This window comes from Papilio polytes, unplaced genomic scaffold (assembly GCF_000836215.1).
Source record: "Papilio polytes unplaced genomic scaffold, Ppol_1.0 DF823980.1, whole genome shotgun sequence".
In the NCBI taxonomy this organism is placed as follows: Eukaryota; Metazoa; Arthropoda; class Insecta; order Lepidoptera; family Papilionidae; genus Papilio; species Papilio polytes.
Genome location: NW_013525224.1, coordinates 2832701 through 2853506, shown reverse-complemented (window position 1 = coordinate 2853506; position 20806 = coordinate 2832701). Strand labels below are relative to the sequence as shown.

The window sequence follows — 20806 nt, the reverse complement described above, 5'->3', positions numbered from 1 at the left end:
TTTAAGGAATCATTTGTTATGTTTAAAAGATTTAACAAATTAACTAATTAAGCGAGGTAATGTTTTTAGTATGTCCGTTAATTCTATTAGCTCTAGTGGGAATATCACAGAAATTATCGAGAAAGTATTCGTAACTTTAGCGTCATTTGTACGAAATTTGCTTCTGTACTTTATGCCCGGTCGGGGTTAGGGGCGATGCACGATATTAATACAATTTATTTTTTGATGACGTTACGAATCTCTCACAAATATTCGTGATAGGCCCTCTGTAATCTGAATCGCTTTTCTGGTGTTGAAACCATCATTCGTTTTGCATTTATATCGTACTAATGTTTTAAATGCGAAAGTTTAGACGGATGGATGTTTGTTGGAGTTTGCAACCTAAACGGCTCAACGGATTTCGATGGGGTATAAATGTACAGGTTAGTCTGTAAGAACATAAAGGCACTTTTGTTTTTTTTTTTAATTCCACGCGGACGGAGTCGCGGGCGAAAACTATTAATTATAAAAGTTAATAAGTTACTATTTAAGCAGATAAAGCATCACCTAAATGTATAAATAACATCTTTGATAGTTTTACTTTTTTTGTATTTTAAAAAATTCCTTTCATCTTTTCAGCCTTATAAGCTTTAGTGACGTAAGAGTAGGTCGATAGGGGTCGATGAACTCTTTTGAATAGAGCATTATAAGCTACAAGTATGCTCTCGGAATAACACTGACTAGTTAATAAAAGTTACCGGTTTATTATCACTCGATTTATGACTGACACTTCATGTTTGTAAAACTACAAACGCCTTAAAAGTTTTTAGGACAAAAAATTTAATATGTTAACTTAACAAAAATTGATTTTAAAACACCTTATAAGTAAATTATTTGCTATACTAACATTATAAAGAGAAAAAAAAATAATATTTCTATTTTTGTATGTATTGAAATAACTCAAAACCTACTGGACTGATTTCAAAAAATCATATTTTATTCATTAAATAGTGAGTAATATAGGCTATATTTTTTATTATTTTTAATTTCACACGGACGTAGTCGCGAGCAACAGCTAGTCATAAAGATGAAATCCTAAATAAAAGCTGGAACTCTCAATTCTATTTATATCCGAAGTTATTTACTCACGAAAATGTCCTACGACCTTACATCGTCTTTTAAACGTAAACTGGCATGATGCCAAATTGTCCATTTGAAGACGAAACAAGCGTTGTTACTTTAGTCCTAGTTGTGATAACCTCAGCAGTATTCAGGTCATACGGTCAAGGTCATCCGTTTTGCTCTAACTATGAAGGATAGAGGTAATCAATATTGAGATACTAAAAATATCTATACGTACTGCGTTGTTTATTCTAAGATTATTTTACAAGATATATTGAAATATTTGATAGCAAACTGGACGATAGATGATTAGGTATTAAGGTTATTATTTGAGCAGGTTTTTTTAAGATATTTTTTATTTTATTTGATCAGCGACATCAATAATTTCGTAATGATTGGTAGTTTGAATGGTAGAATCTTTAGGACTTTTAATTACTCTGTATTACTGTTAGGAAAAAGTAGACATTTTTTGAACCGCATCCTTATCTATCAATCACGAGACTTACATTATATTTGTATTATTAAGTCCAATAAGGAAGCATATATTTATTTGTGTAGACATCATATGTATGAACCATAATCCTTTGTTAGACGGAAGCCTTTCCCTAGATTTATATAATGACATAACGCGTTCTGAGAAGATTTACGCAAAAGTAGACTTTATCACAATCAAATAAGGCCCTCACGCTTTGAATGTAAAGCAAGTATGTGCACGTAACTAGCTGTAACCACTTTCATCTGACCCCGAGCCAGACTCCGAATGAAGGAACGACATAAGACCAGTTTATTAATCGGAGATCTGGTTACATTGGCTGTGCCTAAGCAGTGTGTGCACAAACTGTAATTAAATTTTCAATAAAGTGTAATTTTGGATAATAAATCAAACTAACATGCGGTTTTACTAATAAACCTTATTTTATACAATATGCATTACTATTCATGCTTTCTCTCCAATTTCGTATAGGTATTATAGTTTTATACATTCCTTACGTTTTATAATATACTATCTTCCGCCCGCGACTCCGTCCGTGTGGGATTTAAAAATACAAAAGTAAATAGCCTATTTGTTCTTCCAGACTATCCTCTACATCTGAGCCAAATTTAATCCAGATCCGTTAACCAGTTAAAGCTACATACATCTAAACATTCGCATTTATAATCTATCTAGTACTTAATTGTTGTATTGATTTTGTTCTTCGTAAACAATCAGGTTTACAAGTAAAATCAATTCTATTGAATATTACATAAGGTGTAAACAGGTCAAGTACGCTACTTAACAGTACCTCACGTGTCCGAGGTCATAACATAATATGTTGTATATTTTATACATATCCTTAACATAACTTCTATAAATAGCATTTGTATCAATTTCCAATATTTCACACCGATTTTGTTTTCTGATCCGATCCCGTTTCGATCAAACTATCGAGCGATTAAAAGTCTAGTGAGCGGGGCCTCTAAGCACTGCCGGATTAGCCTTAGGTATAGCAAGAGTAGCAAATGCCGCGGTTCCAGCCTGTCTGACAGTAATAAATAAAATGTTTATTTAATTCCCTAAACTCGAGAACTTAATGCAAACCAAGGGCCCCTTGCCAGAATTTGGTACAGGTTCGTCGCTGTCTTAATACGGCACTGCCAAGATTGCTGTTTGGTCCCTAATGACAGGACATTAGGGACCAAACAGCAATCTTTATCTATTTATCTATATCTCTTAATGCCTTTGGAGGGCACATCGTTACATCAGGAAATTTAAAAATTTGTTTCACTAGCGTAGTCAATGAAAGAAAATTTAACAAATTATCAGTATAAAAAGTATTACGTCAGAATTCCGTTATTCCGTTTCAGCTGCAATCCATTAATCATGTTATGCACAACGCAATAAAAGATTTTAATAATGCAATAGCACTTACGAAAATTTGCGCGCACGCTCTGCGTCACTTGCCCATTTGTTTCAATTGCTTTCTGCGCAGTTTTGTTATGGGATGGCTTTAGTTCGTAAAATAAATTCACCAGTAACAATATGGGTATAACTAGTGACTGAATTGCATTCCACACAGAAGTGTTACATATTTAGCTTTATTATAACATACTTAATTACAGTTTTATTATTCGAACGTAACATTTAGTCATAATATTGATTTTAAATATTGTATTGAATTTCGAAATTTCGTTTTTTAGACTTTTCGTATAGTGCAGTGAAACCGCACGGTTAATACTAGTGTCATTTCTATCTTCAAAGCAATTATTTTTAACTACAGACTAAAATTAAATTCCACTCGGCTTCATGAGCTTACGACGAACAATATTTTGCGCGCCTCTCGTCACGTAGGCCAATTTCAGACTCCTCTTGACAAATACGACCCTTTCAAGGTTTAATTTATTTACAAACGATATAAGCAAGCATTTACTTCCTGCATGCAAAGAAATTAATGTTGAATGTTATATAAAAAACGTCTGTATGTTATAGTCTCAAATGCAGAAAATCATGGATTCACCAAAGTGTTTTAGAAAGATGATACGAGTGACAAAATTTCTTATGAGTGACAGTTATAAATGCGAATGTTTAGATGGATGGATGTTTGTTAGAGTTTGTAGCCTAAATTACTGAACATATACTACTTACTTACTTTGTTTTTTTTTCGAGTCGCGGGCGAATGCTAGTTATAAATATGATTATTGTTAAACTGAATCCCTGGCCAGTACTATAAGGTTCATATTGTACAAAGTTTTATATTACATTTATTTAATTTATAAAACGGCATGGTTATAACGTGAATCATTCATTGACAGTCATAAGCACGTGCATTGTTGCATGACAAAATATATTAGTAAACATTAACATTGTCATAAAAAGGTGTATTGTATACCTTAGAATCAAAACAGGCAGATTCTTAATGTTTCCTGATGGTAAAGAAAATAATGAGTTTTCCGCATTAAAACAAGCGGAAAAGGAAGGCAATACCGTATCGGTTTCTCATTGACCAGTTTGCAATCCATGTAACTTGTTTCTATTACTGCAAAGATGGGAATCCCCTAAACATATTTCTACATGTTGGTACAGTGATTATCTGGGAAATCCTAGTTTAGGTAATTGACAAATAGAATAATTTGGTGTACTTATATAACTCGACGTAATTGTATTTTTTACATTTATTTGAGAAAAAGATTTGTTGCTCAAAAGGCAGATTTCTTCGGAAAGTTTCAAGAAATTTAATAATTAATTGATGACCATAAAAGTTCTTACACAAAAACATAAATAAGTCATAGTTATATGGAAGAAAACCACAACTAACATAGGACAGGACATTACGTCAATCGAAGTACGCTAACCATTGAGTCATGTATAACAATTGTGATATTTTTCGTCATCTGCGATATGCATAAATAAAAATTAAGTATTACTACAGATAATATAATAATATACTAGTAGCTAGTTATAGAATTTACAACAAAACATATTTTGTATTTAAATTACAGAAGCTAAAGGTCATCATATCTCATTTATACGAAGAGGATATTTCTGAAAACCCCTGAGAGAATTGAAGCGAAATATTTTGATTAATGTTGACCTACGCTTGTGTACATCTCTAGAGCTCGGATTGTAGAGTTCAAAGGTCAGTAAAGGTCATGTTCGAAACAAACGTAAATTTTCAAAATATCTAAAAACTAGCTGTTTCCGTGCGGCTTCATCCGCATGAAATTATGAAAGTTTTACATTTGTCAAATTATCAATACCAAATGTCAAAATGACATGACATGGCATGACATGACAAACCTTGGCAATCTTGCTTTCTTGATGTTGGCAGCAACTTATGGTCTCTTTCCCACATTAGGGTTTTTATGCAAAATATTTACCCCTAAGTTCAATTGCGTGAAAATATATACCCTAAAGCGTGACGTAAGTGTAGAACTTTTTATTTAAAAAGGGGTTATTCAAAAATATGCTGTAATTGCTGACATCTTAGGCAACAGAGAAGTGTTTGTTTACGTTTTATTATAATAAAGTATAGATTATTTCATACTCTACAATTTCCTTATCAGTAGTGTGTAAATCGTTTGCAAAAAATAATTAAACGAGTATAGACTGACTAGCAAAATAGAAAAATAACAAATTAGTCCCTAGCTTGACATTTTGGTGAAGATTATTTCCAGTTGGAATACGTTTGGTATGTAACATTGTTTAAAAATAGATTTTATGTAGCGATCTATTATTTGCATACAAATAGCGTTGTATATGAGTCACTTTATAAAAGTGGAACATAATATTTATAGCGATAAATACAGCGTAAGAAGTAGATTAAAGATTTTCGATTTGTTTGTTGATAAAAAGAAAAGCAAAATAAAAAAGATCCAGTTATAGTTGAAAGAGTAATAAAGAAATTATTTAATACCTAAAGAAAATATTTAGGGATTTAGTTGTTTTTTTTCGTCGGTTAATGTGTTTACTTACAGTATTATTTATTTACTGTTGAACGCATTACAAATTTGGCAGCCATGATGAATTGCGCCGGCGTGCCTACTGTAGACAGACATAAATATTAGAGTTGCCATTTATTATTTAAAATAACACTTTTTTCAAAGTCGCTTATAAACAGGATATTGTAGAACCGAGAAAATGATTTTTTTAAATGTATATTTATAAAATCATTAATTACATCAAGTCGTTTCTTTGTTGAAGGGTCGCTTCTTTTATAATTTACGAAACACTTAAAAATTAATAGATATCGTTTTAGAAACAAAACATTTAGATAATATGTAAGGTAAATAAACGTGTAAAAGTTTCATGATCTGCCCTTGATTATCGTGCCAAATTTAAAACTAGACAGATAATTGGATTTATGTCAAAAATCTTTTATATGTTTCTTAAAAAAAAAAAACAGTAAAAGACAACACGTGAGCTTCATCACGAGGCAGCCAACGTGGCGGTAATACGCGGCCAAGAACCAATTACGCTTCGATATATTTTATGTTGATAGATAATGTTGTTTATTTTTGATACTAGATAAACGTTAATAACATGCCTTATGACCTTGACCGGGTCAGTATTAACCGTATTTGGCGCCAGGATGTCAACATCAGTTGCGTCTAAACGAAGCGCCCTCCAAGGTCTGGCGCCCTGGTGCCTCGCATTCCTTGCACTACCGGGTCAATACAGGCCTGACCGTGACTAGCATTGTGGATAAAAATGGCTATAAAGTATTCAGAACTGTACTTCTATTAGAATTTTACAAACACAGTTTCATAACAAATATGCGTCTCGATTTCTTATCGTTAAATTGTTATTTGAACATTGTTTTTCTTATTCAACACTTTTTCATTACTCAATGAAATAAAACACATGTTGTTATTTAATGTGCCAATTCTAATTAAATATTTTAGTATTAAAAGTAATCTTCGGTACTTTAAAAAGTATGAAGGAAGATTGAGTTTATTATTGGACATTTTCCTCTTCGTTGGCTTCATTGGTTCTTTAATAAGTGTAATATCTATGGTATTTGCTATCTCTTTTTTTCATAGCCAATAAGTGAGATCGCAATATGTTCTACGTCAAGTCTTTTAGAAGTGAGATTCGATCGTTACAATAGCAAAAATGAGAGAAAATTATGAAGACCAAATAAAGTATTTTTATGCTCGGCTGTGTACCAAATTCCTTAAGTTTATAAATTTCTATTTTTTATTTAGCTGAAACACGTATCACGTAGGCAACATTTTTGTTTAATCATCATTTTTTTAACCAAGGTCTAAATCAACCCATAACAAGCAAAAAATTGCATGTTTATTCTAAATTCGATTATGCCAATGCTACAGACGAAACCCAGACGATTTACATAACCAGTTAAATGCTTTAGGATTTTCTGCATTCAAATTTGAATTTAATGCATACGTGATAAGGTTTAAAATTCAATTTGCGATTTTAATGTGGATAACTAAATATTGCGGCCACAGATAATAATGTTCAGTGGAACCGCTTCGACCTTGCCATCCACGTGTTTACTTGAGTCACTTTCGTGAATTTATTTCTCACATCCAGAGCGAGGAAGTGGATGTTAGATTTATTGGAATATAAAATTCTTGAATTTAAACACAGTACAAAATTAAAGAGTTTATATAAATGTTAGCGTAATTAATTATACCAATTAAGATTGAAAATATATGTTTTTTTGGTTAAAGAAATTTAGGGTAAATGTTTGCACGCCATCTTTATCAGACTGATCAAAAGTGTCATGTGTTTTCACGCTTAAATTAAATTATTAATGACAATTAGTAATTTCATTATATGAAATAAAACAATAGAATTGTATAACTTATGAGCCTATCAATAACTGAGCAAGAAATAGAAAGCAAGTCTAGTAGGTCAACGAACGCGCGGAACGGGTGGCTTTGCGGCCAATTCGCGGCCGCACTGTTCTGTCAAAAAAAAATGCGTACCCAAAGACTAACATTTTCTGGATATGCCACATTCCATAGACAAAAGGATCATTATTGTACCTATTTATTTTATGGTGGCTGTATATTTATTATTATTTATTTATTTTATTCGCTACGTCAGTATAATTTTCTATTTTACACTAATATCGTAATTTATTAGACTGTAAGGGAAAAAATCATGTAGCTATGTTGGGTTTTCTCGTTTTGTAACTGTCAACTTTATCATGTGAAAAGACATTCTGTGACGTCACAGTACATTGTTGCAGTAAACATATTCCTCGGTACGTAGGAAGTAACTGACCTATCTTTGTTCAGTCTATCTGCAATGCAAACTATTAACGTTATCACTATTTATCGCTAATCCACTTGATTTAAAATTCAAAACAGATTAATTTGCAGACGACTTTATGAATAAGTTTTATAATTCAAACATTCTATTTAAAAACAATTTAGTTTTACGTTCTTACAATTTTTTATGGTTGTCTTTTCACTATCTCTGATGAAATAATATATTGGAATACATTATCTCCTTGCCAAGGATTAGAGAGGCGATTTCTACCGAACATCCTTCTTTTCCTAACCAATCTTACAACAACAGCAACATCTTACAACTAAAGAAACTTCTGTAAGAGAGAATTCTTATCCTCACTTACACGGCCCGTAAAAAAAACATTTGTAAACAAATCATTACATATTCTACGTAAATTCTCTCTCAATCCTTTACTAACACGACATGACAAATCATGCAAGTGTAAGAATGCGAAGGTCGATTGATTGCTATTTTCTTTTAGATAAGGAAAATCACAGAAAAGATGCCCAGTAGACGGTATTGTTATGACCGTTAAAGGCAATTATGCAAGCTTCGCGGCTGCAAGTGTACGAACGAACGGCCCGCGAATGCTGGGGTTCCGATGCGTTGTGCGTGTCGAGGTCATTCGATTATCGATATCGATATTCAATTAAAATTAAAATGATCAAAATGCAATATTTTTACGGTTAATAGGGTTACAGTTGTTAGTTAAGTAAAGACCCAAAGAAGAAATAAATGGATGCCAAAGTGGTAAATGATAGACGTCAAATAGATACATTTCTTTTATGTTGTAGTTTTTTTTTCTCTTTTTCATACATGAAATGTACTCATTTTACTATACTTAAACAAACGCGTTACGAATTCGATTATGAATTCACATTTCTGGTAACTTTCCAAGATAAGACCTGGTCAAAACCCCTACTATTGCACTCGAATTTAAATTCTGCAACCAAACAAGTTACCTAATGATAACACGCTGTTTCCAATAATTTTCTAAGCGATATACTTTCGTCATGGAATTTTAATAAAATAATTCTGCTTGTCGACACTTTTGATTTCTTACACGGCACGTCACGTGCGTTCATGTTTCATTGTCGACAGTGGAAAATTCCACTGCAAAGCATGTTACACTGCCAGTCTCTTTCACTCGCGTGTTGTAACACATAACACTATCTAGCTTTTTTCCACTCGACTCAGGCGCTGTGACCCAAGCAATTTTTCTCGCTCTCTCTTGTGTTGTCGTGTATATACATGTCTCTCTCTTCAGGGCAACTAAACGTTCTATTTTACGAATAGCTCACTGCTATGTATACTTCTCGGTCGTCGGCCAAATGATTTTTGTTAGCTGTCTTTCTCTAGAGCTTGAATGAGGTAAATTTTGTTGCCTTGATGCAGAGCTACAGCTTCAAATCCAACAGAATACTATACTACGACCACGTGCTCGAAAGGTTAACGACTGATATAACAGATAACAATATAAATAACAACAATTGCAGACTCGCGCATTATTAATCGAGTCTATGTATGGAAGTAGGGGAATGACTCTAGGGCTTAATAGTTTCTATGATTATAAAATGTTTTAACTTAAGTGTAATGGAATATTTTTATAACTCTCCTTTTTATTAGTCTGAGTTGTTGTGACTATTATAATTTAGGAATTAAGCTAATATCGTGTAACATTTACATTTATTGGCTTTACATAAATTGTACCATACATTTGTAATAGATAAGAAAAGCTATTCCAAAAAGGCAAAAAGAAAATATGGGAATATTCTAAACCAAATGCTAAAAACAATATTGCGCGGAATAAAATGCTTTCGACGTGTCGTGAGTGTTCGAGAAATTTCTAGATCGCCGAGACCCGCAGCCCGTGACCGCGACTGACGAGGGCCTTCCATAGACAATTTGAGCACTTAGCTGTTGTACTATTTCATGTCCATTATTGATTGTTACTAAATATTTTGTTATATAGATACTTCAATATTGATAAATAAATAACGATTTTAATTATAATAGACGTGGAGTTATTTAAATAATCAATACAAAATTTCACTTTTTTTTATTTTATCTGTACTAAAATCAGTCCAGGTTTTTGATCATTGGTGAGGGTTGTAAATAAGTATAAACTTTTAATAATATTTTTATATCTAAATGGGAAGATAAATAAATTGGGAGAGGTTATTATTTTTCTATTTTTATTGAATAAGTTTCTTGCGATAATATGAACATCTGTATAGCGTAAAAACAGTTATTATCCAACAATCAAATTAGTTACATCATGCATAGAATTTACCCAATAAGTGAATTACTTTTCATTCTTATAAGAAACAACCGACAGAGTTTCTTTCATTATTTATAATTTTTCTGCACCTAAAAACTTTTTCTTGGGCGCATGTAATTAGAGGTTGCAAATCTTCGAATAAATATAAGATAAATTGGATATGAAAAGTGTTAAAGAGATGTTAGCTACCTATTTATTGCTTTAAAAATATACCTATACGTAAACAAAAATAACAATCTAATTATAGCATACGTGTTTCGTACACGTGAGGCACAGGGCATGTGGAGAATGAGAGCTTAATTAAGATAATCCTGTGCTCGTTTGTAAACCAAACTGTCGACATGTTGTTATTTTCACTCGCGCAAAATATTTATGTCCACGTGACGTCACGGGCGTCGCAGAAACGAGAGTTGTTAAAATTACCCGCTCGGGAATTTGGCTTCCGAAATGTTACTTGTTTCCATTGTCAGTTACGACGTTTGTGTTTAATTTTGGAATCTTGAAATAATTAAATTAATCACTTTGTGTAATTTTATTTTCAAATCATTTGTGTTTTCCAATTATAAAATTTACTACACCAAGTAAGTAGGTAAGGCGATGCCTTTTAACTTAACCTCTGTTTAAAAAAGGCTTATGTGGTGATTTCAGTTTTCGTTATTTATTGGTTTATTTACGTAACTATAAATTACTTTCATATTAATTCAAGATAGTAGAAAATACAAGCGAACGGTTATAAAATAAATGTAGTAGTATAGTGGGATTTCACAAAATGGCCAGTGGAAACAGATTTGAAGCGGATTTAAGTGGCCACATACTGTGACGTGCACGATAACCGGGAGACTTGGCACCACGTACCGACTTTGTTTACAGCCGCCGGCCATGAATTTGGCGGGAGTTAGATGATGAAGTTCACAGTCAAATGTTTGGCAACCAGACAGGTCGCAGAGACGTCGGATACTGCAAAAGGAACGAGGAAGCATTCGTTCTATTTTAAAATCATAATATTGTTAAAAAACGATATACTAACGTTGCTGGGATTCAGAAAGGTTTTGAACTAGGTATGTAATTCGGAAATGTATTAAATCATACAGTCTAACGTAAAGTAATAACATCAAAAGTGTACAGTCATTTGAAGTAGGCAGTTTTATCGCGAGTATGTTTCCGCTAGCGTGGGTTTACCTGGTTGTTACGGCCGGACATTTGCCATCAGACGAAATGAAAAATGTATAGCTACGTATATGATGCAAAATCGATGTCAAGATTTTTGTTATAGGATTTAGACTACTTGAAGTTTATAAAATTTGTAATAACGCCATCTGTTGTTGAGTAGCAAAAACTTCAAACGCAGCGGTTTGGTTTTATCATCGCCATCTATTGATTAAATTTTTATTTTTATACTTTGTAGTTAATTTCAAATTCTTATAATCAAGTATAGATGGCATTGTTATAAAACAGGAAAGTTTTCAAAACAATCCGCCTCAAGGTGGTATAAACTATGATCCAAGATTTGAAGTTTAGAATTTTGATCGTTTTTATTTTCATGAATTGTCTTTTTCATGTAATACATAGTAATTTTTGTTTATAGAGCTTTAGTAAATACGTACTGCGACTTGAATTTTGGATGCAGATTCACTTTTAATAATCATTGGAAATTATAAATTTCATACTTTAACTACTCTACAATAAATTTGGATTCTTTTATATATTTTGTATTAAAAAGAATTAGAACTCATGTGTTACCCAGATATTAGGCGTTGACAGGTCACGTGTTCTCACTAGATCGATTGCGCGTTGTCTGGGGAAATCATCCCAGCGGTAGTGTAATCGACGCCCATTGCCCACCCCTAGGGGGCGCAGTAACAAGCTTCCCACAATTACATCATGCGTGTTACCTTATTAATTGCCGGATAATGTAAATGTAATCGAAACTAGGCGTGAAGATCCCATTTTAATTGCGTATTGATTTACTGATGTCTAAAATTTTACAACTTTAAAACATCAGTAATAATTCTACAAATTAGTATTCTAAAAAATAGAGTTCTAAAAAAGGTTTTTAACCCGATTTTTATACAATTTTATGAAACTGGTACCTTTAATTTTCATTTGCACAAAGACTGAAGTTGTGTAATTGTTTTTTTAACATAGAAATATATGTAATTGTATTTCTTTCACACCATACTATCTAATTACAGCCCCAACTTCTCGACACGTGCGCCTTTACAAGTTAGAGGCGCGGGAAATTCACTTACAAAACAATTACTCCCCGAACTACCACCGAATTTTATTCTACATTCGGTTTGAGTTAAATTAAACAGTGACTGATTATATGTTTCCTTTATATAATAACAATTTAAATTAAAATTCTTAACCAAAAATAAAACAAACAAAAGGATATAATGTTGTCATCAAACATAATTCTGATAAACATAGACAGAGTTGTTTCGCACGTTATTAGCTCATGTTAAATGTATGGGAATGTGCAGATATATCTATAGAAGTGCGCAGAGGAAAACGTCGGCAATCCCAAGGGAGGTTCACGAGGACACCTGCGTCCCCCGTCTCGACATTTTACTGCTGTCATTACATTAAAGCAAATATTTCGGTGATTCAAACAAAATGGCAATGTAATCTATACTATACATGCTTTTATCGGCCACCTGCGTTAAATGATGATAACGTATCGAATTAACTATATACCAGTAGATTAACTATGCCTGAATTTAATATCGACACCTCATTAGTCATTAGTAACATAGGTGGACTCTAAATCACTGGTCCACACCAAAATGAAAGTTTTGTGACAAAAGGATATTAAATAACTATTAATAATGAAGTTAATTATAACAGTGGTTATTCTAAGCTGTCTGTATAGTGTTAAAGCAAGATGTGTGATGCGCGGGGAGTGTGTGGAGATCAACGGGTTCGCAAAGCCATGCCCCTACCCGTACGACCCTCCGGCCGTCCTTGTGAACTTGACACAGTCTGATAGAGTCGAGATTATGAATATTCTGGAATCCCGATGTCCGTTTCTAGTATACGATGAATACGGTTCTCTTAAGCCTATCGAGGACATCGTGACGTGCTGCGACGAAATCCAGTTGAGGAAAATGCAGGAGAGCTTGATGTTAGCCGAAGGTATACTCGGCAGGTGTCCGACGTGTTTAAGAAATTTCGTACGACAAATCTGTGAAATGAATTGTTCCCCTGATCAATCGCGGTTCGTTGAAGTAACAGTGCTGAACGCGATTGATGGTACTCCGTACGTTAACGAAATCGATTACAGATTATACGAAAAGTTTATGTTGGAAGCTCACGCGTCTTGTTCTGGTGTAGTCGTCCCGCAAACTGGAATGCCGGCCATCAATCTCATGTGCGGTAATGCTCCCGTTTGTGACGCCGACGCCTGGTTCGGATTTACAGGAGATACTACGACAAATCCTTTAGCTCCAGTTCAAGTCAACTTTTTAAGATGGCCGACGGAGGAGGATTCGATGAACGCTCGCGCTCCCCCGTGCGAAGAAACCATGGGAGAAGATCTTCCCTGCAGCTGCGTCGACTGTTTCGCGAATTGCCCTGTCGGAACCGAACCTCTTCCGCCAAGTATTTGCACTGTTCTTTCAGTAAACTGTATTAGTTTCTCTATCGGTATAGTGTTTTTCGTCATCAGTGTCACTATATTCTGTATTCTTTCAATCCTGGAGTACAAAAGGTTAAGAAACGTTCAATTTGAAAACAACGTGTCTAAAACTGTACCCGAAGATAATATCTTTATTAGATTTTTCCAAGAAACGTTTGGCGCAATCGGTGCTTTTTCGTCAAAAAACCCTGTTCTTGCTATCATGGTCACTACATGGATAGCTTTCGCAATGCTGTTTGGTGTTCTGAATCTCAATTTAACCTCAAATCCTCTCGAACTTTGGTCTGCACCGGATTCGAGGAGCCGGACTGAGTTAAATTATTTCAATTCAAGATTCGGACCATTTTATCGCGCTGCCCAAGTTTACCTTCAGTTTACGGGCTTGGAACCCTTTGAAGTTGATAATATAACCTATGGTCCGGCTTTTAGAATAGAAGCCTTGCAAGAATTAGTTAAATTGGAAGACGCTATATTTAACATCGGCAGGGACACCGGTGGCGTCGTTTTGGAAGATGTTTGCTACGCACCTCTTCGCCCTCGTGGAGGAGAAAAGAGAGTAGAGCAGTGTACATTCATGTCTGCATCGGTTTATTTAGGCAGAGACCGAAACAATATTAATAATGAAACATACTTGAGTACTATACAAAATTGTTTAAATAATTACTTAGCTCTTAACTGTATGGCCGAGTGGGGTGCCGGCGCCGACCCGGATATTTCTTTCGGAGGTGTCGCAGGTGACAATATTTTAAGTGCCACTACGTTACTTATAAACTTCCCTATAAGTAACTTCCTTCTAGAAGAAGAGTTGCAACCTGTGCTCGAATGGGAGCAGAAATTCCTTGATCTGTTACATGATTATGAATCAAATTGGAAACCAGATTTCGTAGAAGTAAGTTATGGCGCTGAGAGGTCTATTGCCGATGAGATTGAGCGAGTTTCACGAGCGGAAATTTTACCTATAGCTATTAGTTATTTACTTATGTTTATATATGTAATACTAGCTTTAGGGAACATACGATATTGTAGAACTTGGTTGGTCGATAGCAAAATAACAGTAGGTATAAGTTGCATAATTGTCGTGTTAGGGTCCATTTTTTGTGCAATGGGTGTAATGGGTTATGCTGAAATTACAGTTACATTATTAGCGGTTAACGTGATACCATTCTTTGTCTTATCTGTGGGAGTAGATAACGTTTTCTTAATGGTTAATGCTATACACGATATAGAAACTAATTTAAAAGAATATGACGATTATAATGAAAACTTTAGTGCGTCGAAAAAGAAGACGTTCATTTTTACAAAAATGATGAAGACAGTGGGGCCGTCTATGTTTGTTACATCGGTGACACAGATCACTTGCTTCGCTATAGGAAGTCTCGCTAATTTCCCAGCAGTTGTAACATTTGCAGTGTTTGCTTCGTTGTCTTTAGGTTTCTTGTTTATTTTTCAAATAACAACAGTTGTTGCGATACTATCCATTGACTATGACCGAGCAAGACAAAATAGATTAGATGTTTTCTGCTGTGTTCAAAAGAAAATTTTGCTAGACAATGATCCTTTGAACGCTGATACTCCGTACCAAAGTATCATTGGAAGGTTAATGAAACCTTACTCTGAATTTATTTTAAATTGGAAAGTCAAAATTGTAGTAGCAATTATATTTATGGCCATATTTTCGATAAGTATCATATTAATACCGCAACTTGAAATAGGGCTAGATCAGAATCTAGTTTTGCCAACTGATTCTTACATGTACAGATATTTGCAGTCAGTAAATGATGTGTTGCGTCTCGGTCCACCGGTCTTTTTCGTTTTGAAAGGTGGATTAAACTTTACAGACACGAACGATCAAAATGTTATCTGTGGAGGGCAATTATGTTATCCAGACTCTCTTACAACACAAATATTCTTAGCAGCTCGGCATAGTAACGTAACGTATATGGCAAAAAGTTCTAATTCCTGGTTAGACGACTTCTTCGATTGGTCAGGTTTAACCGGGGCTTGCTGCAAGTATAATACTACAAACGGTGGTTTCTGTTCTAGTACTGATACGTCTCCCGATTGTCAATTTTGCTCCCTTGGCAGAGATGAATTCGGCAACGGTTTACGACCGGATGCAGAGACTTTTGAAAATTACATACCGTTTTTCTTACAAGACACTCCGACTGATCAGTGTAATAAAGGAGGTCTCGCGAGTTACTCGGGTTCTGTTAATTACGAATTAGACTCGGAAGGACGGGCTCATGTTCAGGATACAAACTTCATGGCATATCACGTGGCTCTGGGAACATCGTCCGAGTATATAAATGCTGTTAAATTTGGTTATGAAGTTGCCGGTAATATAACTTCAGCAATAAAGAAACATACAGGTAAAGATGTTGAGGTGTTCCCGTATTCAGTGTTTTACGTATTTTATGAGCAGTATTTGACAATGTGGGGTGATACATTCTCTTCGTTAGGCTTTTGTTTAATCGGAGCTTTGGTTATTAATTTATTGGCGACAGGATTTAATGTTTTGACGACTTTTACTGTGATGTTTACTAGCATTATGGTTGTCATTGATATGATGGGTGTCATGTACATCTGGAATATTCCATTGAATGCTGTTTCGTGTGTTAATTTGATCGTTTCTATAGGTATCGCTGTAGAGTTTTGTAGTCACTTGGCGTACGCTTTTGCAACTAGTAAATCTCCTCCCAATGAAAGAGTTGCTGATGCTATTTGCAGAGTGGGTGCTACAATAATTACGGGAATAACATTAACTAACATACCAATTATAGTTTTAGCATTCTCTTACACAGAGTTGATCGAAATGTTTTTCTTTAGAATGCTTTTCAGTTTGGTGATACTTGGATTTTTGCATGGCATGGTATTCTATCCGGTTTTCTTGAGCTATGTTAATGATATTATTAAGAAGTAATTGTTAATTAGCATTACTTAAACTCTAGTTTTAAGTCCCCAATCATGTTAAATATATTTTCATTAAAGTTACTAATATTTTCATTACAGTTTACTTGTAGTTGACTTGCTTATTTATATTTTTATTAACTCTAATAGTTTTGCAGAAATACTTTTATTTTTGCCACTGTTATTGTAACTGTTCCCTATGTGATATAAGATTTGTAAATATAAAAGATGTTTAAGATTTATCGGATATTTTTATTTACAAAACAAGGAAGACATCGATTAAAATCACAACACGAATATATTAACAAACTCCTAAATACAATGAAATGAACATTTATACAATTTAGTTATAGAATTTTATTTCTAGACTAGATATTAAAATATGACACTAAAATTCGAATTATTATCATATCTATCAAGGAATTGATAAAATGTTTCGTGTTATCAACATATCTTAAGAATGTAAGAGTTGTCGGTTCTTATATAAAATAATGACTAGATGCAACTTAAGACAATACATTATAACAGTAAGACAATTATATATTTAAGATCTAAGATCGCGCGCATAACTAAAACTTAACTATCGCACAACTGTTTAGTCTTGCTTTGATTCCTATGAGCCTTTATGGATGTGCGCACACTATTCGATTTTAGTTCTGCAAATAAACAGTTGAATTGACTGTAAAACAATCGACAATCGCATAATAGTTATGCGATAGCTTAGTCGAAATAATATAAGCCGAAATTCTATATTGAATTGCAATTATTTAGTTATCCTGTTCTATCACGCGTCTAAAACGTGGTTTAGATAAGCTATGTAACATATCGCAAGTCTTAAAATTTCAATTTTCGATAGCTTCTTATCCGGAGGTAGAGTTGGTAGGAGACGTCGGAGTGATCCGAATGCCGCGTTGAACGCTTCCACACGTATTCTTTCCCTGGTGGCATGCGCTGTTCGATACTTTAGTGTAGCTCTGCGCCGACGTCTCCGCTCTTCACGGGAGAGACCAGCGCAGGGGGAACCTGTCCCACTGGAGAGGTATGCGTCTTCAGACAACGCGCATGGCTCTAGTGCTCTTTCCCTGTACATATAAAATACGTAAAAACAAAAATTAAGGACCTTCTAATGGATTGTAGGTTAATTTTGTCAACCCTTTAATACCGTGACGTTCGTCGAAGATTTTTGTCAAATCATGCCTATTGAATCATTATGCGTAGGCTTGCCAAACACTATTTTGACCAATAAATATAATAATATATAAATCGTAAAATGTGTTGCGATAAATGTAACGATGTCAATGTGACCAATAAGCGGTGGTCATAGAGTAAAAACACAGTCTGTTTTAGCTTAAATGGATAACTCATTAAGTGAGATGTCCGATTTGGGTTCTTCCAAGGTGTTTCGGGATTAGTTGGATTGTCTTACGTACCGTTTTCTAGGCGCTAAGTTCTCTCTGCTCGTGATAGGGAGCAGTGCTTCGCGCGGCTCGGCAAGCATGCACGACAGCGCGCCATCCTCCATACTCATACCACTCTCCAACCAGCTCTTCATTTCCTATCTGTTACAAGTACAATATTGTTTTAGACACACGTTTTTTTTTGTGACTGAATGACCTCTGTTTGCCTTGTAGAGGCATTTACAGATTCACCGGGCTTGAGGTGGCCGAGCGCAGATGGCGCTTAGCCTAATCCTCGTTAAGGACACACAAATCAAACTAAATTGTTAGAAATAAGTGTGTTTAAAAATAATTACCAAATCCGATATGTATTTTAAAGTGAAGCTTAACTAAGTAATAAATAATTGTTTATCATTAGGAAGTGTTTGACACTACACAAGTATAATTTATTTCTTAGGAAATAACACTGCGGCCAAGCTCGTTAAAACAAGCGATACGATTCCCCATTCCTAATCTTACTGTTTAGTAACTAATATAAATGCGTATATGTAGATGGTTCGACGGAAGGATGTTTGTTAAAGTCACTAGAAAAGCTCAACGGATTTTGTTGAAATTTGGGATAGCTGTAAAATATCACGGATTTTTTTTTAATTCCACGCAAACAAAATCGCGGGCTTGCACTTAAATAAAGTTATTAGGTACTAAAGTTAAAATATTTTTTATTTGTACTCTATCGAAACATCTTACAAGTTTGTTAACCCTTTGCGACCGCAGCACGTTTGTTTGTGCTCGTCCAAATCAAATTCCCCGGCCGCCGGCAGAGCCGCCGGGATAAATAATACATCACGGGTTCACACCTCGCACTAAGCGAGCTCTTTAGGGGATAATAAATCCGTATTTATTCTTTTTATATCGCCTTCGCTACCCTCTGCCCTTACGTAATCGAATCATGCTTGCTAACCGTATCGAATCGATTGGACACTGCACCCCCAAGCACTTATGACCGCCTGATAAAATACGTTAATAATTGTATATTAGATCTTGGTGTTTGATAACAGATGTCATTGTTATGTTGTAAATGTGTGAATTATTTTCACAATTTCATTTACAATTTAGGGTTAAAACAACGAAGTACCTAACAGAAGACGTTAAGTGGAAATATTATCGCTGTAAAGTTTTACTTTTCTGTAGTGAGTATAAGTTGGCAATCGAGCAGTCACTTTAAAATCGGTTTACCTTCTTTTCTTTATCAGAAAATGTTGACGCTCATCAGATGAAACGCGGAATTGACTCCACTTAATGTCTGCCTTTTGTATGATCATGGTATACCGGTCGAGTCGATCTCTTTTGCGGGCTTTACCACTATTAAACAGTCTTACGTGCAAATTGCCTTTTAAACTCTGAACAAGGTGCCCCACCCTGTCTATTTTCCTCATCTTGTCAGTGTGAAGTATCAAAAATATTCCTGACTTTAACTGAAAATTACATTCTCGAAAAGCACTGAATGTTAACTTACCTTGTGATAAAAATAAGTAGCAAAATGAAGGATCAATTTTTTTTAAATAATTCACAAGTCACCATAAGTTAATTAGAACGTCACAGAGATCTATACAAATCGCACTGGTCCAGACGTGAACAGGGATGCTGCTTTTATGTCCTCCGAAAGAGGGATGGAACAACCCTCTCCGGAGGGCGGAGCTTAACGAAAGATTCAGAGGGTTGTTCGATGAATTAGACAAAAATAATTAAAACAAATTATGATCGTATTAATATTTGTAAAACAAATTGTATTGACATAAAATAACTTGAGAGGTAATTACAAGTATCATTTAATTTACTATATTACTATATTTTATTTTTTCATTCTAAGCGATATTGCTTGTTGTGCGCATTTTAAATGGTTCAAATATATGTAGATATTAATATTGATTTTAGATAATTTTCTATAAATAGTTACTCTGGTTTTGAACCCTTTTATTTTCAACAAAAAAATATTTTCCTCTAGACAACCACTTTTACATTTTGATAATGAAGACATAAACGCAAGAATTTCTCACCATTATCTTTTTGTTATCCTCTCACTTGGGTAACATCTGTGTTCCCGACTCCGCCCCGTGCGCAGCCTCCAATCCCGCTCGGCCCCGCCTATCGATCTCGGCGCTGGGCATCAGGTGCTGCAGGATAATGAACGACCAAGCACGTTCAGAGATCGATACACTTTCAGAGTACAGTTGGATAACTGAAGCATTTATACATCCTGCAAATATAACATGTAAAATAGAGTACAAATAATCGTATAAATTTCATGTTTTTATTATAAACAATAAGAAAGTTCTCCACAATATTTACGTAATATAACAATCGAAATTTGGTCTGTACCAGTATTTAATCTGTTCACGTGTTAATCACATTTTATCGATAATTAGTTTCTTTTATACAAATTAAATTAAAAGAAGTTATCGCAAGAATGCAACGTTTTAAAGTATCATTATTTGCGTAAGTCCATTTCAAGGTCGGTCATTGACTTTCGCCCTTTTTTATTTTAGGTTACAGATGAGACGAGATGTTATTTGCCTAATTTTCTTTAGTCTTTGCCAACTAAACTCTCGCAAGATATAGATGTCTGAACAAAGACGGTAAAATTTATGAATACAAAACAAAACCGACTTCCAAACAAAATACACTAAAAACAAAACAAAATGCACTAAAAACAAAACAAAATATCCTCAAAAAAACAGTACACT

General features: G+C 34.4%; 2 protein-coding genes across 2 annotated transcripts; one reads left to right on the top strand and one right to left on the bottom strand.

Annotated features, from left to right (window-relative positions):
• The first annotated feature begins 12949 nt into the window (after positions 1–12949).
• Positions 12950–16678, top strand: LOC106101462 (Niemann-Pick C1 protein-like). Its single transcript, XM_013280700.1, has one exon. The coding sequence runs from the start codon at positions 12950–12952 to the stop codon at positions 16676–16678; it is 3729 nt and encodes a 1242-aa protein (XP_013136154.1).
• Positions 16679–17449: 771 nt separating this feature from the next.
• On the bottom strand, positions 17450–18217 carry LOC106101551 (helix-loop-helix protein 1). Its single transcript, XM_013280801.1, has 2 exons — positions 18096–18217; positions 17450–17747 (listed from the first exon to the last, which is right to left on the bottom strand). Exons 1-2 carry the CDS (start codon positions 18215–18217, stop codon positions 17450–17452), a joined length of 420 nt encoding a protein of 139 aa, XP_013136255.1.
• Between the last annotated feature and the right edge of the window lie 2589 nt (positions 18218–20806).

Excerpts from the sequence above, each read along its gene's own strand:
- LOC106101462 (XM_013280700.1), top strand. The coding sequence starts at position 12,950 with ATGAAGTTAATTATAACAGTGGTTATTCTAAGCTGTCTGTATAGTGTT.
- LOC106101551 (XM_013280801.1), bottom strand. The coding sequence starts at position 18,217 with ATGAAGAGCTGGTTGGAGAGTGGTATGAGTATGGAGGATGGCGCGCTG. Across the intron at positions 17,748-18,095 it reads AACTTAGCGCCTAGAAAACG|GGAAAGAGCACTAGAGCCAT; the intron begins GTACGTAAGACA and ends TTATATGTACAG.